Source organism: Pristis pectinata, chromosome 12 (assembly GCF_009764475.1).
Source record: "Pristis pectinata isolate sPriPec2 chromosome 12, sPriPec2.1.pri, whole genome shotgun sequence".
In the NCBI taxonomy this organism is placed as follows: domain Eukaryota; kingdom Metazoa; phylum Chordata; class Chondrichthyes; order Rhinopristiformes; family Pristidae; genus Pristis; species Pristis pectinata.
The window spans coordinates 49,572,794-49,586,101 of NC_067416.1; the positions used below are offsets into that span (position 1 = coordinate 49,572,794).

General features: G+C 54.7%; 1 protein-coding gene across 1 annotated transcript; it reads left to right on the forward strand.

Moving 5' to 3' along the window:
• The first annotated feature begins 4,708 nt into the window (after positions 1 to 4,708).
• Positions 4,709 to 8,630, forward strand: LOC127576603 (zinc finger protein 623-like). Its single transcript, XM_052027184.1, has 2 exons — positions 4,709 to 4,827; positions 7,281 to 8,630. The coding sequence occupies exon 2, from the start codon at positions 7,802 to 7,804 to the stop codon at positions 8,279 to 8,281; it is 480 nt and encodes a 159-aa protein (XP_051883144.1). The 5' UTR covers positions 4,709 to 4,827; positions 7,281 to 7,801; the 3' UTR covers positions 8,282 to 8,630.
• The last annotated feature ends 4,678 nt before the right edge of the window (positions 8,631 to 13,308 follow it).

Genomic DNA, 13,308 nt, shown 5'->3' on the forward strand with positions numbered 1-13,308 from the left:
TATGACAACTGCTCTGCCCAGGACCGCAAGAAATTGCAGAGAGTTGTGGACACAGCCCAGCGCGTCACGGAAACCAGCCTCCCCTCCATGGACTCTCCATGACTCTACCTCTCGCTGCCTTGGCAAAGCAGCCAGCATAATCAAAGACCCCACCCACCCGGGTCATTCTCTCTTCTCTCCTCTTCCATCAGGTAGAAGATACAGGAGCCTGAGGGCATGTACCCCCAGGCTTAAGGACAGCTTCTATCCCATGGTGATAAGACTATTGAACGGTTCAATGATGAGATGGACTCTGACCTCATGATCTACCTTGTTGTGACCTTGCACCTTATTGCACTGCACTTTCTCTGTAGCTGTGACACTTTACTCTGTACTGTTATTGTTTTTACCTGTACTACCTCAATGTACTCTGTACTAATTCAATATAACTGCACTGTGTAATGAATTAACCCGTACAATCGGTATGCAAGACAAGTTTTTCACTGTACCTGGTCCACTTCCCTCTACAGATGCTGCCTGACCCGCTGAGTTCCTCCAGCATTTTGTGTGCTGCTCCAGATTTCCAACATCCGCGGTCTTTCTTGTATATCTATCTTAGAATAGTATTGTGCATGAGAAAGGATTAATTGATCAGCCTGTTGTACAGAGGTCTCGGGGGGGAAGAGTGACCATCAGGATAGAATTTGGCATTGAGTTTGAAAGTGATGTAAGTTCAGTCCAAAGCCTGGTCTTAAATCTAGCCAAAGGAAACTATCAGGAGGTGTGGGGAGAGCTGGCTGTGACTGATTAGAAAAACACACTGAAGGGCATGCTGATGGACAGGCAATGGCAAGCAACTAAAGTAATAATGTCTAACTTGTAGAAAGAAAATAACCCAGGGCATAAAAACCCAAGGCAGAAAGAAGAAATTAAGGATAGCATTAAACCTGAGCAAAAGGATTATAAACATATAATCCAGGGCCAGTGGAAACATCTGCCTGCATGCACCCTGTTCTCAGTTGTCTGATGTACCCCAACTCTTTAAATTACCAGCCCCAGTTCAGCTACAAAGTGAACAACAGATCTCGCGTCAGTTTTCATAAACAACCCACATGTTTCGCAGCACCTTAAAATCAGGAGAGTTCATTTTCATGGGAACTTAACCCAGTTCCGTTCTCTCCATTTCAGTCCCAACTCCAACCAGGACATCTGAGTCCTGATGCAGGGTTTCCAACTGAAACGTCGACGAGTCCTTTCCTCCCACAGACGCTGCCTGACCTGCTGAGTTCCCCCAGCAGATTGTCGCTACAGCCATTACCTCCCTGCATTTTGATATTACAGGAATGTTTGCAGGACGGCTGTGAATCAGTGGACTGGATCAATTTCAGGGATTCATCCATAGATCTGAATGAATGTGCCACGACCGTCACCAACTTCATCAGGACCTGCGTGGATGAGTGTGTGCCATCGAGAACATACCGAGGCTTCCCAAACCAGAAGCCCTGGGTGAACCAGGAGATTCACACTCTGCTGAGGGCTAGAAACATGGTGTTCGAGACCGGCGATCCAGAACACTACAAGAAGTCCAGGTACGACCTACGGAAGGTCATAGTGAGAGCAAAAAAGGCAATTCTGAGTGAAGTTAGAGACACAATCGGATGCACAACAGCTGTGGCAGGGTTTGCATCCCATTACTTCCTACAAGATAAGATATTTTTATTAGTCACATGTACATCGAAACGCACAGTGAAATGCACCTTTTGCGTAGAGTGTTCTGGGGGCAGCCCGCAAGTGTCGCCACACTTCCGGCGCCAACATAGCACGCCCACAACTTCCTAACCCGTACGTCTTTGGAATGTGGGAGGAAACCGGAGCACCCGGAGGAAACCCACGCAGACACACGGGGAGAACGTACAAGCTCCTTACAGACAGTGGCCGGAATTGAACCCGGGTCGCTGGCGCTGTAATAGTGTTACACTAACCGCTACACTACCGTGCCTGCCTTCACTACCAGGCAAGACGAAACCTAACAGCATAAATGGCAGTGATGCTTCACTCCCTGATGAGCTCAATGCCTTTTATGCACGCTTTGAAAGGGAGACTAACACTATACCTGTGCGGATCCCCACAGCATCTGGAAACCCTGTGATCTCTGTCTTGGAGGCTGATGTCAGAACATCCGTCAAGAGGGTGAACCCTCGCAAGGCGTCAGGCGTCGGTGTACCTGGTGGGGTACTGAAAACCCGTGCTGACCAACTGGCTGGGGTGTTCAAAGGCACCTTAAACCCCTCGCTGCTGCAGTTGGGTTTCCCACCTGCTTCAAAAGGGCATCAATCATTCCAGTGCCCAAGAAGAGCAGGGCGAGCTGCCTCAATGACTATTGCCCTGTAGCACACACGTCTACCATAATGAAGTGCTTCAAGAGGTTGGTTATGGCTAGAATTAACTCCTACCTGAGCAAGGACCTCGACCCGCTGCGATTCTGCAAGGAACTGATCGTGGACTTCAGGAAGAAGAAGTCAGGAGGACACACACCAGCCCTCATTGAGAGGTCGGTGGTGGGAAGGGGGAGCAGCTTCAAGTTCCTGGGCGTCATCTCAGAGGATCGATCCTGGGCCCAACACATTGATGCAATCATGAAGAAGGCGCGCCAGTGGCTCTACTTTGTTAGGAGTTTGGTTGGCAATCAGTGGTGAATGGGGTGCGGCAGGGATCAGTGTTGTGCCCGCAACTGTTCACAATATACATTAATGATTCAGAAGAGGGGACCGAGTGTAGTGTATCCAGGTTTGTCAATGACACTAAATTGAGTGGAAAAGCAAATTGTGCAGAGGATGCGGAGAGTCTGCAGAGAGATGTAGATAGGTTAAGTGAGTGGGCAAGGGTCTGACAGATAGAGTACAATTTGGGTAATGCGAGGTCATCCACTTTGGAAGGAAAAATAGAAGATCAGATTATTATTTAAATGGTGAAAGATTGCAGCATGCTGTTGTGCAGAGGGACTTGGGAGTGCTTGTGCATGAATTGCAAAAGGTTGGTTTGCAGGTGCAACAGACGATCAAGAAGGTAAATGGAATGTTGGCCTTCATTGCCAGAGGGATTGAATTTAAGAGCAAGGAGCTTATGCTGCAACTGTACGGGGTACTGGTGAGGCTGCACCTGGAGTACTGCATGTAGTTCTGGTCTCCTTACTTGAGAAAAGATGTACTGGCTTTGGAGGCGGTGCAGAGGAGGTTCACCAGGTTGATTCCGGAGATGAGGGGGTTAGCCCGTGAGGAGAGACTGAGTCACCTGGGATTATACTCTCTGGAAACTTATAAAATTGTGAGGGGGATAGATAAGAGGCAGGGAAGTTGTTTCCACTGGCAGGTGAGGCTAGAATTCGTGGACACAGCCTCAAGATTCGGGGAATAGATTTAGGACGGAAATGAGGAGAAACTGCTTTTCCCAGAGAGTAGTGAATCTGTGGAATTCTCTGCCCAGGGAAGCAGTGGAGGCTACTTCATTAAATATATTTAGGACACAGTTAGATAAATTTTTGCATAGCAGGGGAATTAAGGGTTACGGGTCGGTGGATCTGAGTCCACGGAGAGATCAGCCGTGATCTTATTGAATGGCAGAGCAGGCTCAACAGGCCAGATGGCCGACTCCTGCTCCTATTTCTTATGAAAAACACTATGAAGCTGGAGGAACTCAGCAGGCCGGGCAGCATCTGTGGCGAAAAGCAGACAAACGTTTCGGGGTCAGGACCCTTCTTCAGGACTAAAGACAGGAAAAGGGGAAGCCCGATATATAGGAGGGAAAAGCAGAGCAGTGATAAGTGGACAAAAGAGGGGAGGCGGGGTGGGCACAGGGTGGTGATAGGTAGATGCAGGTAAGAGACAGTGACAGGCAGGTGTGGGGGAGGAGGGGAGAGGAGATCCTCCGGGGGATGGGTCAAAGGTAAGGAGGAAAAAGGGTAGGAAAAAAGAGAGAGAGGCTAGGAAAGGGAAGAAAAGAAGAGGTGTGGTTGTCGGGGGGGGGGGGTTGTGGTGGGGGGTTGAGGGATCGCTTAAAGTGGAGAATTCACTGTTCATGCCGTTAGGCTACAAGTTTTCCAAGACAGAAAAACGAGGTGCTGTTCCTCCAGTGTGCGCTTGGAATTCTCCCGGCAGTGGAGGAGGCCGAGGAACTGACCATGTCAGTGATGGGGGTGGGAGGGGGAGCTGAAGTGACTGGCCAACGGGGAGATGCAGGTCGCGGTTTCGGACGGAGCACAGGTGTCCTGCGAAATGGTCACCTGGTCTGCGTTTGGTCTCACTGATGCAGGGGAAGCCACACTGAAAGACTGACATATCTGTGATGGTGTGGAGCATACTCCGTCTGTAACCGCAACCAAGAAGGTGGCATCCATCACTAAGGTCATTCTTCTCAGTACTACCGCCATCAGATTTCTGAACGGTCCATGAGTTATTCATTTTTTGCCATTCTTTATTTTGTAACTTATAGCAATTCTCTGTCTTTGAACTGCACCGCTACCGCAAGACAACAATTTTCACGTCATCTAAGTCAGTGGTAATAAACCTGATTCTGATTCAGGCGAATATCAGGAACAGATCGCGGGGCTCCCAATTGGTTTCTGCTCTGCTTTGGCGCCAAAGTGGCGGCAAGCAATGGCCGCCTCTACCACCCACAATCCCAAGGGGCTCAGAAACCGCCCCGCGGGGCGCCCGTCCCGCTGGTGCGCAGGCGCGCCCGGGGCCCGCAGTGCACCCTGGGCCGGGCCGCACCGGACCGGGGCCGACGCCGAGCGGCAGCGGGAGGGAGAGGGGCCCCGGGACCGGGCACCGGAGCGGCCGAGGGAAAGGGGTAAGGCCCGGGGTCCGGGCGGGCCCAGTGCGGCGCGGCGGCCCGCCGGTGTCTGCAGCTCGCCACCGGTTCTGGCTCAGCCCCGCCCGGACCCCGGGCCCTAGGCCCATGCGCGGCCTCGGTGTGAGTAAACGGGATCTGATTCCAGGGGGCGCGGAGGTCCTTCGGCCCGTCCTGCCTCTGCTGGTCGGGGGTCGGGTCCCATCTTCCCGCGATGGCTCCGCCGCCACCCTCCCCCTCCCCCTCTCCCCCCCCTCCCCCCCTCCCCCCCTCCCCCCTCCCCCCCCCCCTCCCCCCCCCCCCCCCCCCCCCCCCCCCCTCCCCCCCCCCTCCCCCCCCCCCCCCCCCTCCCCCCTCCCCCCCCCCCCTCCCCCCCCCCCCCCCTCCCCTCCCCCCCCCCTCCCCCCCCCCTCCCCCCCCCCCCCCCTCCCCCCCCCCCTCCCCCCCCTCCCCCCCTCCCCTCCCCTCCTCCCCCCCCCCCCCCCCCTCCCTCCCCCCCCTCCCCCCCCCCCTCCCCCCCCCCCCCCCCCCTCCCCCCCCCCCCCCCCCCCCCCCCCCCCCCCTCCCCCCCTCCCCCTCCCCTCCCTCCTCCCCCCCTCCCCCTCCCCCCCTCCCCCGCCTCCCCCCCCCCCCCCCTCCTCCTCCCCCCCCCCCCCCCCTCCCCCCCCCCCCCCCTCCCCACCCTCTCCCCCCCCTCCCCCTCCCCCCCCCCCTCCCCCCCCTCCCCCCCCCCCTCCCCCCCTCCCCCCTCCCCTCCCCCCCCCCCCCCCCCCCCCCCCCCCCCCCCCTCCCCCCCCTCCCCCCCCCCCCCCCCCCCCCCCCCCCCCCCCCCCCCCCCCTCCCCCCCTCCCTCCCCCCTCTCCCCCCCCCTCCTCCCCCCCCCTCCCCCCCCCTCCTCCCCCTCCCTCCTCCCCCCTCTCCCTCCCCTCCCTCCCTCCCCCCCCCTCCTCCCCCCACCCCCCCCCTCCCCTCCCCTCCCTCCCCCCCTCCCTCCCCCCCCCTCCCCTCCCCTCCTCCCTCCCTCCTCCCCTCCCTGCCCCTCACCCCCTCACCTCCCCCTACCCTCCCTCCCCCCCCATCCTCCCTCCCCTCCCCTCCTCCCCTCTCCCCCTCCCCTCCTCCCCCTCCCCTCCCCCCTCCCTCCCCCTCCCCTCCTCCCCTCCCCTCCCTCCCCTCCTCCCCTCCCCTCCTCCCCTCCTCCCCCTCCCCCCCCCTCCCTCCTCCCTCCCCTCCCCTCCTCCCCTCCCCTCCTCCCCCTCCCTCCTCCCCTCCCCTCCCTCCCCCCCTCCCCTCCCCTCCCTCCCCCTCCCCTCCCCTCCCCTCCTCCCCCCGCCCCTCCCTCCCCCTCCTCCCCTCCCCCTCCCTCCCCTCCCCCTCCCTCCCTCCCTCCCCTCCCCCCGCCATCCCTCCCATCCACTCCCCCTCCCTCCCCTCCCTCCATCCCTCCCTCTCCCTCCCCTCCCTCCTCCCTCTCCTCCCCCCTCCCTCCCCCCCTCCCCTCCTCCCCCCTCCCCTCCCCTCCTCCCCCTCCCCTCCTCCCCCCTCCCTCCCCTCCTCCCCCTCCCTCCCCTCCCCTCCTCCCCCCTCCCCTCCCCTCCCCCTCCTCCCTCCCCTCCTCCCCTCCCCTCCCCTCCTCCCCCCCCCTCCTCTCCCTCCTCCCCTCCCCTCCCTCCCTCCCCTCCCCTCCTCCCCTCCCCTCCCCTCTCCCTCCCCCCATCCCCCTCCCCCTCCTCCTCCCCCCTCCCCCTCCCTCCCCTCCTCCCCCTCCCCTCCCTCCCCCTCCCCCTCCTCCCCTCCTCCCCTCCCCCTCCTCCCCCTCCCTCCCCCCCCCTCCTCCCCCTCCCTCCCCCTCCCTCCCCCTCCCTCCCCCCCTCCCCTCCCCCCCTCCCTCCCCCCCTCCCTCCCCCCTCCTCCCCCTCCTCCCTCCCCCTCCTCCCCCCCCTCTCCCTCCCCCTCTCCCTCCCCCTCTCCCTCCCCCCTCTCCCTCCCCCTCCTCCTCCCCCTTCCCTCCCCCTCCTCCTCCCCCTCCTCCTCCCCCTTCCCTCCCCTCCTCCCCTCTCTCTCCCCACTTCCCCCCCCTCTCATCCCCACTTCACCCCCCCCTCCCTGTAGTTTAATGTTCTTGATCCATGTCAAATAAGTCAGTTCTGTTTGAAACATAAGCATTTCTTATCTACTCTCCCAAACCATTCATGATTTTGAATGTGGAGACACAAAGAGAACAGAAGTGCCTCAGGTTAAATATCTTCTGATCTCCAGCAGTGACCCCTCATTTACGGCATTGAAGTTCTAGGCTAGATTTTTGTGGCAGTGTGACAGGAGTTAGTGTTAAATGTCTGCACTTTCCAGCTCCAACTGAGTTACAGTTGACCAGAGAAACTAGAAATATCCATTCTGAACTTGTCTCCTGTTTTTTTTTGTTTACTGATGACTTTTATGAACTTCTTTTACAGGGTTTTAGAAGGGGAGAATATGCTGGTGGGAACCTCAAAGCACTCACGTCAAGATCTGAGACGGTCCTCTTGATTCACTGGCACCTGAATGCCATGGGCAGAGGCGTGTTTGTTCTGTCCCTGGGCAAGAGTTGCAGACCTCGGTGTGATTAGCAGGGCAGTTGGAAACGCGAGTGACAGAGTCCCGGGTGCTCATTGCGGAAGGAGCTCAGGCCGGTCACGCACAGTTAGAGAAGAGGAGCGGCGGTCAAGGTGGGGAGAAACTGACTGCTTGTGGGTGAAGTTCTCGCTAATGAACGGATTCTGGTGAGGAAACCATGTAAATATTCTTCAGTCGTATGAAAGAGTGAGGAGAAACCTCCCCGAGAGAAGTGCTATCTCAGTGCGCCTTGTTGATGGTTGGAAGGGAAGCAGTTGCTCGTCCCAGCTGTTAAGCTTGTGCGTTGTCTTTATTCGCTGTGTAAGTGGGAAGGAGTTCATTAATTTCTCTTCCTGCCCGAAGCGCCGTTGTCTTCACACTAATGAAACCATTTCAGTGTTCTGATTGTGGGAAAAACTTTAAACGATCCAATGCCCTGATCACACACCAGTACATCCACACCGGGGAGAGGCCGTTCATCTGCTCTGTGTGTGGGAAAGGGGTTCACCCACTCGTCCCACTTGGTCAATCACAAGCGGGTTCCACACCGGGGAAAGGCCGTTCATCTGCTCCATGTGTGGGAGGGGATTCACTCAGTCTTCCACCTGCTGACCCACCAGCGAGTCCACCCGAGAGAGGCCGTTCACCTGCCCCGAGTGCGGGAAAGGGTTCCACCTACGCGTCCCAGCTGCTGAATCACCAGAGAGTCCACACCGTGGAGAGGCCGTTCACCTGCTCCGTGTGCGGGAAAGGATTTCATCAGTCGTCCTCCTTGCTGAGACACCAGCGGGTCCACACCCGGAGAGAGGCCGTTCACCTGCTCCGTGTGCGGAAGGGTTTGCTCATCCGGGCAACCTGCTGACGCACCAGCGGGTTCACACTGGGGAGAGGCCGTTCACCTGCTCAGTGTGCGAGAAGGGGTTCACACCAGTCCTCCCACCTGCTGAGACACCAGCGGCTTCACACCGGGGAGAAGTTCTGACCCTTCTGTATGAGGGAGATTAAACATCGCAGCTGCTGACACACCAGAGTAGTCCCAAAGGGTCTGCAGGAATTGGATTCTGCGATCGTTGTTGCTGCTAAATATATCGAGAATTAATTTAGTTAATGTGCACAGTTAGAGTTTATTTCTGTTGACATGAAGAATCAGTATAACTAGTCTGTAGTTTAATATTCTTGATCCATGTCAAAATAAATCAGTACTGTTTGAAACATAAGTATTTCTTATTTACTCTCCCAAATCATATCATGATTCTGAATATGTAGACACGAGATTTTGCAGATGCTGGAATCTGGGGCAACACACAAAATGCTGGAGGAACTCAGCAGGTCGGGAGCAGCATCTGTAGAGGGAAATGGACAGTTGACGTTTCAGATTGAGACCCTTCATCTGGACTGGAAAGAAAGAGGGGAGAGAGCCGGTATAAAAAGGTGGAGTGGAAGGGATGGAGCAAGAGCTGGCGGGTGATAGGTGGATCCAGGTGAGGTGGGGAACGATGAGCAGATGAGGGAGGGGAGAGTGGGGATGATGTCAGAAGCTGGAGGTGATGTTGAATATATCTTTCAAATTTTCTCAACTCTGCAAAGAAGAATGTAAATTTTGTTTTGGTAAATTGGTTTATCATTGTCACAGGCACTGAGGTACAGTGAGAAACTTGTCTTACATACTGTTCATACAGATCAGTTCATTACACAGTTGCATGGAGGTAGTACAGGGTAAAACAATAACAGATACAGAATGAAGTGTCACAGCTGCAGAGAAGGTGCAGTGGCCGGTAGACAATGAGGTGCAAGGGTCATAGTGAGGTAGATTTTGAGGTCAAGAATCCATCTTATCGTACTAGGGAACCGTTCAATGGGTCCTTATAACAGCGAGATTGAAGCTGTCCTTGAGCCTGGTGGTATGTGCTTTCAGGCTTTTGTATCTTCTGCCCGAGAGGATGTCTGGGGTGGGTGGGATCTTTGATTATGCTGGCTGCTTTACCGAGGACAGTCCGTGGAGGGGAGGCTGGTTTCTGTGATGTGTTGGGCTGTGTCCACAACTCTCTGCAGTTTTTCTTGTGGTCCTGGACAGAACAGTTGCTGTACCAAGCCGTGATACGTCCAGATAGGATGCTTTCTATGGTGCATTGATAAAAGTTGGTGAGTGTCAAAGGGGACAAACAGAATTCTTTAGCCTCCTGAGGAAGTAGAGGCGCTGATGAGCTTTCTTGCCCGTGGTGTCTATGTGATTGGACCAGGACAGGCTATTGGTGATGTTCACGTCCCAGGAACTTGAAGTATTGTCGGAATTTTCTCACCACAGAAGGAATCTATCTGGCCCACTGAGTGAAAGTGGGCTCTTCGAGCAATTGCATCCCCCGCCCATTATATTTGTCTGCAAATGATTCTCTCGTAGACGCCCATCAATTCCCCCACCACCAGCTAACACGACTCGATCGACGTGACCTTGCTATGAACGCCCTATACCAAGCTCCTCACTCTGTTCCATCAGTGGACTCCTGCAGCGGCACACCCTTCGTCCTGACACTCTCTGTGACCCTCCAAGCAAACCACAACTGTTAAGTCGCCTGCACAAAACCACTGGCTACTAAGGACGCAAGTATTCTCATTGCTTAAGAAAGGCCAAATCACTGTCCATGTGATGCTCTGAAATTTGGCTGCTCAGAGTAGTGTAACGCTCTTACAGCACCAGCAACCCAGGTTCAATTCCAGCTGCTGTCTGTAAGGAGTTTGTACGTTCTCCCCGTGTGTCTGTGTGGGTTTCCTCCGGGCGCTCCGGTTTCCTCCCACATTCCAAAGACTTACGAGTTAGGAAGTCGCGGGCGTGCTACGTCGGCGCCGGAAGCGTGGCGACACTTGCGGGCTTGCCCCCTGAACACTCTACACAAAAGATGCATTTCACTGTGTGTTTTAGTATACATGTGGACTAATAAAGATATCTTATTGCTGTTTACTTTGGGACATCTGACCCTTTGCCTCAGTTCACTGGCTCTCCTGACGCAGTGCTCTGTAACTCATCTTTCCATCACACAATGGTCTCCGCAGATGCCTCCTCTGTGGACGTCTGCAGCCCAGGTGCTTTGCCACTGTCGTAAGACATATCGATAAGATAAGATGTCTTTATTAGTCACATGTACATCGAAACACACAGTGAAATGCATCTTTTGCGTAGAGTGTTCTGGGGGCAGCCCGCAAGTGTCGCCACGCTTCCGGCGCCAACATAGCACTCCCACAGCTTCCTAACCTGTACGTCTTTGGAATGTGGGAGGAAACCGGAGCACCTGGAGGAAACCCACGCAGACACATGGGGAGAACGTACAAACTCCTTAGAGACAGTGGCCTGGAATTGAACCCGGGTTGCTGGCACTGTAATAGCGTTACGCTAACTGCTACACTACCATGGCTGCCTTGGCTTCTGCTGACCTGCTGGCGGACACTCAAATAGTCGATACCACAAACCACCCCGCCCCCCCCCCGGGTTGCAAAAAAAACACTCAAAATAATCTCATAATATCCCCAAAAGCTGAACTTTGGTTAAAAATCAATAACTTTGCACTGTAAGGCTCCTCAGGAAAATATTTACCATGACACAACCAAACCACTCTATATCACTCATTTTTGGCCCTTTATATCAAAGTCGAGTTTACTTGTCATATGCACAAGTGTCACAGGCACATTGCATCAGATAAGCAGCATTCACAAGAAAATCATAAATTAAACAAATTATGCACAATTTTTTACAAGAAAGAGCACAACTAGAACAAAACAAAGTCCAATTTTAGTGCACAGTGTTGCTATACTGAGGTAGTGATCAGGGTTTGTGCAGGTTCGTTCAAGAACTGAATGGTTGAAGGGAAGTAGCTGTTCCTGAACCTGGTGGTGTGAGACTTCAGGCTCCTGTACCTCCTGCCCGATGGTAGCTGCGAGAAGGTGGCAACGGTCCGGATGGTGGGGATCTTTGATGATGGACATTGCCTTCTTGAGGCAGCACCTCCTGTAGATACTCCCAATGGTGGGGAGGGGATGTGCCAGTGATGTATTGGGCAGAGTCCACTACTCTCTGCAGCTTCTTACGTTCCTGTGCATTTGAATTGCCGTCCCAGACCATGATGTAACCAGTCGGGGATACTTTCAACAGTACATCTGTAGAAGTTTGTCAGCATGTTCGGTGACGAGCCGAACCTCCTCAACCTCCTAAGAAAGTAAAGATGCTGGTGCGCCTTCCTTGTGATTGCTTCAACATGCTGGGTCATCGGATATGTTAACGCCCAGCAATTTAAAGCTCAGTCGTGCTGTGGTCCATTTGCCACGTGCCCATTCTGTGCATCGTGGCCTTCCTCCTCCCAGGAAGGACTCATAGGAAGGCAATTTGCTTCCCATTTAGCCCAGATTTCATGTTCCTCCAGTTGTACTTTGATCAGTGCCTCTGCTCCCACTCTCCATATGGACAGCCATATCCATAGCAACACTGATCACCCGATCTCAATCTGGAAGGCAGCTGCCAACGTTCTGTCATAATCCCTTCACCGGATGCAGGGTAAATCCCATTCAGTGTAGGTTTCCCCTCCTCTCCACTCTTGGTACATGCTTGATACTCTTCAGGACTGTCCTACAACGTTTGCCCCCCCCCCCACCCCCGTGCGAAGAGACATTTGCCAGTGGTCACCCTTCCCGTATCCCACAGGGTGACAATTGAAGCACCAACTCTTGCCTCCCACCTCTTGCACCCGCGTCATCCACAGCCCTTCTGCCCCCGGCACTCACAGACCCCCACGGGATTCCCGCTGACCCCACTTGTAATGTTTACGTGGGGGGGAAGTCACCGCCCACCCAGTCCATGCCGACCATCAGAGCCACAAAGAGGAACGTGGAACAGTCCAGTACAGGGACAGGCCCTTTGGCCCACAAGATCTGTGCTGAACTAAACTGAACCCACCTGCCTGCATGTGGTCTGTATCCCTCCATCGTCAACAAAAGAGCTGGTCATTGACTTCAGGAAAGGGGGCAGTGTACATGCACCTGTCTACACGAATGGTGCTGAGGTCGAGAGGGTTGAGAGCTTCAAGTTCCTGGCAGCGAACATCACCGACAGCCTGTCCTGGTCCAACCACGTAGATGCCACGGCCAAGAAAGCTCACCAGCGCCTCTACTTCCTCAGGCAGCTAAAGAAATTCGGTATGTCCCCTTTGACACTCACCAACTTTTATTGATGCACCATAGAAAGCATCCTATCTGGATGTATCACGGCTTGGCACATCAACTGCTCTGCCCCGGACTGCAAGAAACTGCAGAGAGTTGTGGACACAGGTCAGCACATCACGGAAACCAGCATCCCCTCCATGTCTATACTTCTCGCTGCCTTGGTGAAGCAGCCAGCATAATCAAAGACCCCACCCACCCGGGTCATTCTCTCTTCTCCCCTCTCCCATCAGGTAGAAGATACAGGAGCCTGAGGGCACCTACCACCAGGCTCAAGGACAGCTTCTACCCCACTGTGATATGAACGGTTCCCTTATATGATGAGATGGACTCTGACCTCACAATCTACCTTGTTCTGACCTTGCACCTTATTGCACTGCACTTTCTCTGTAGCTGTGACACTTTACTCTGTACTGTTATTGTTTTTACCTGTACTACATCAATGCACCCTGTACTAACTCAATGTAACTGCACTGTGTAATGAATTGACCTGTACGATCGGTATGCAAGACAAGTTTTTCACTATACCTCGGTACAAGTGACAATAATAAACCAATACCAATACCATTCCCTAAGGCCAAACAATATAGAAGCAGAATTCGGCCATTTCAGCCCATCAAGTCTGCTCGGCCAATCAATCCTGGCTGATTTTCTCAACCCCATTCTCCTGCCTTCTCCCCTTAACCC

Coding starts and splice junctions, on each gene's coding strand:
- LOC127576603 (XM_052027184.1), top strand. CDS start 7,802: ATGAAACCATTTCAGTGTTCTGATTGTGGGAAAAACTTTAAACGATCC.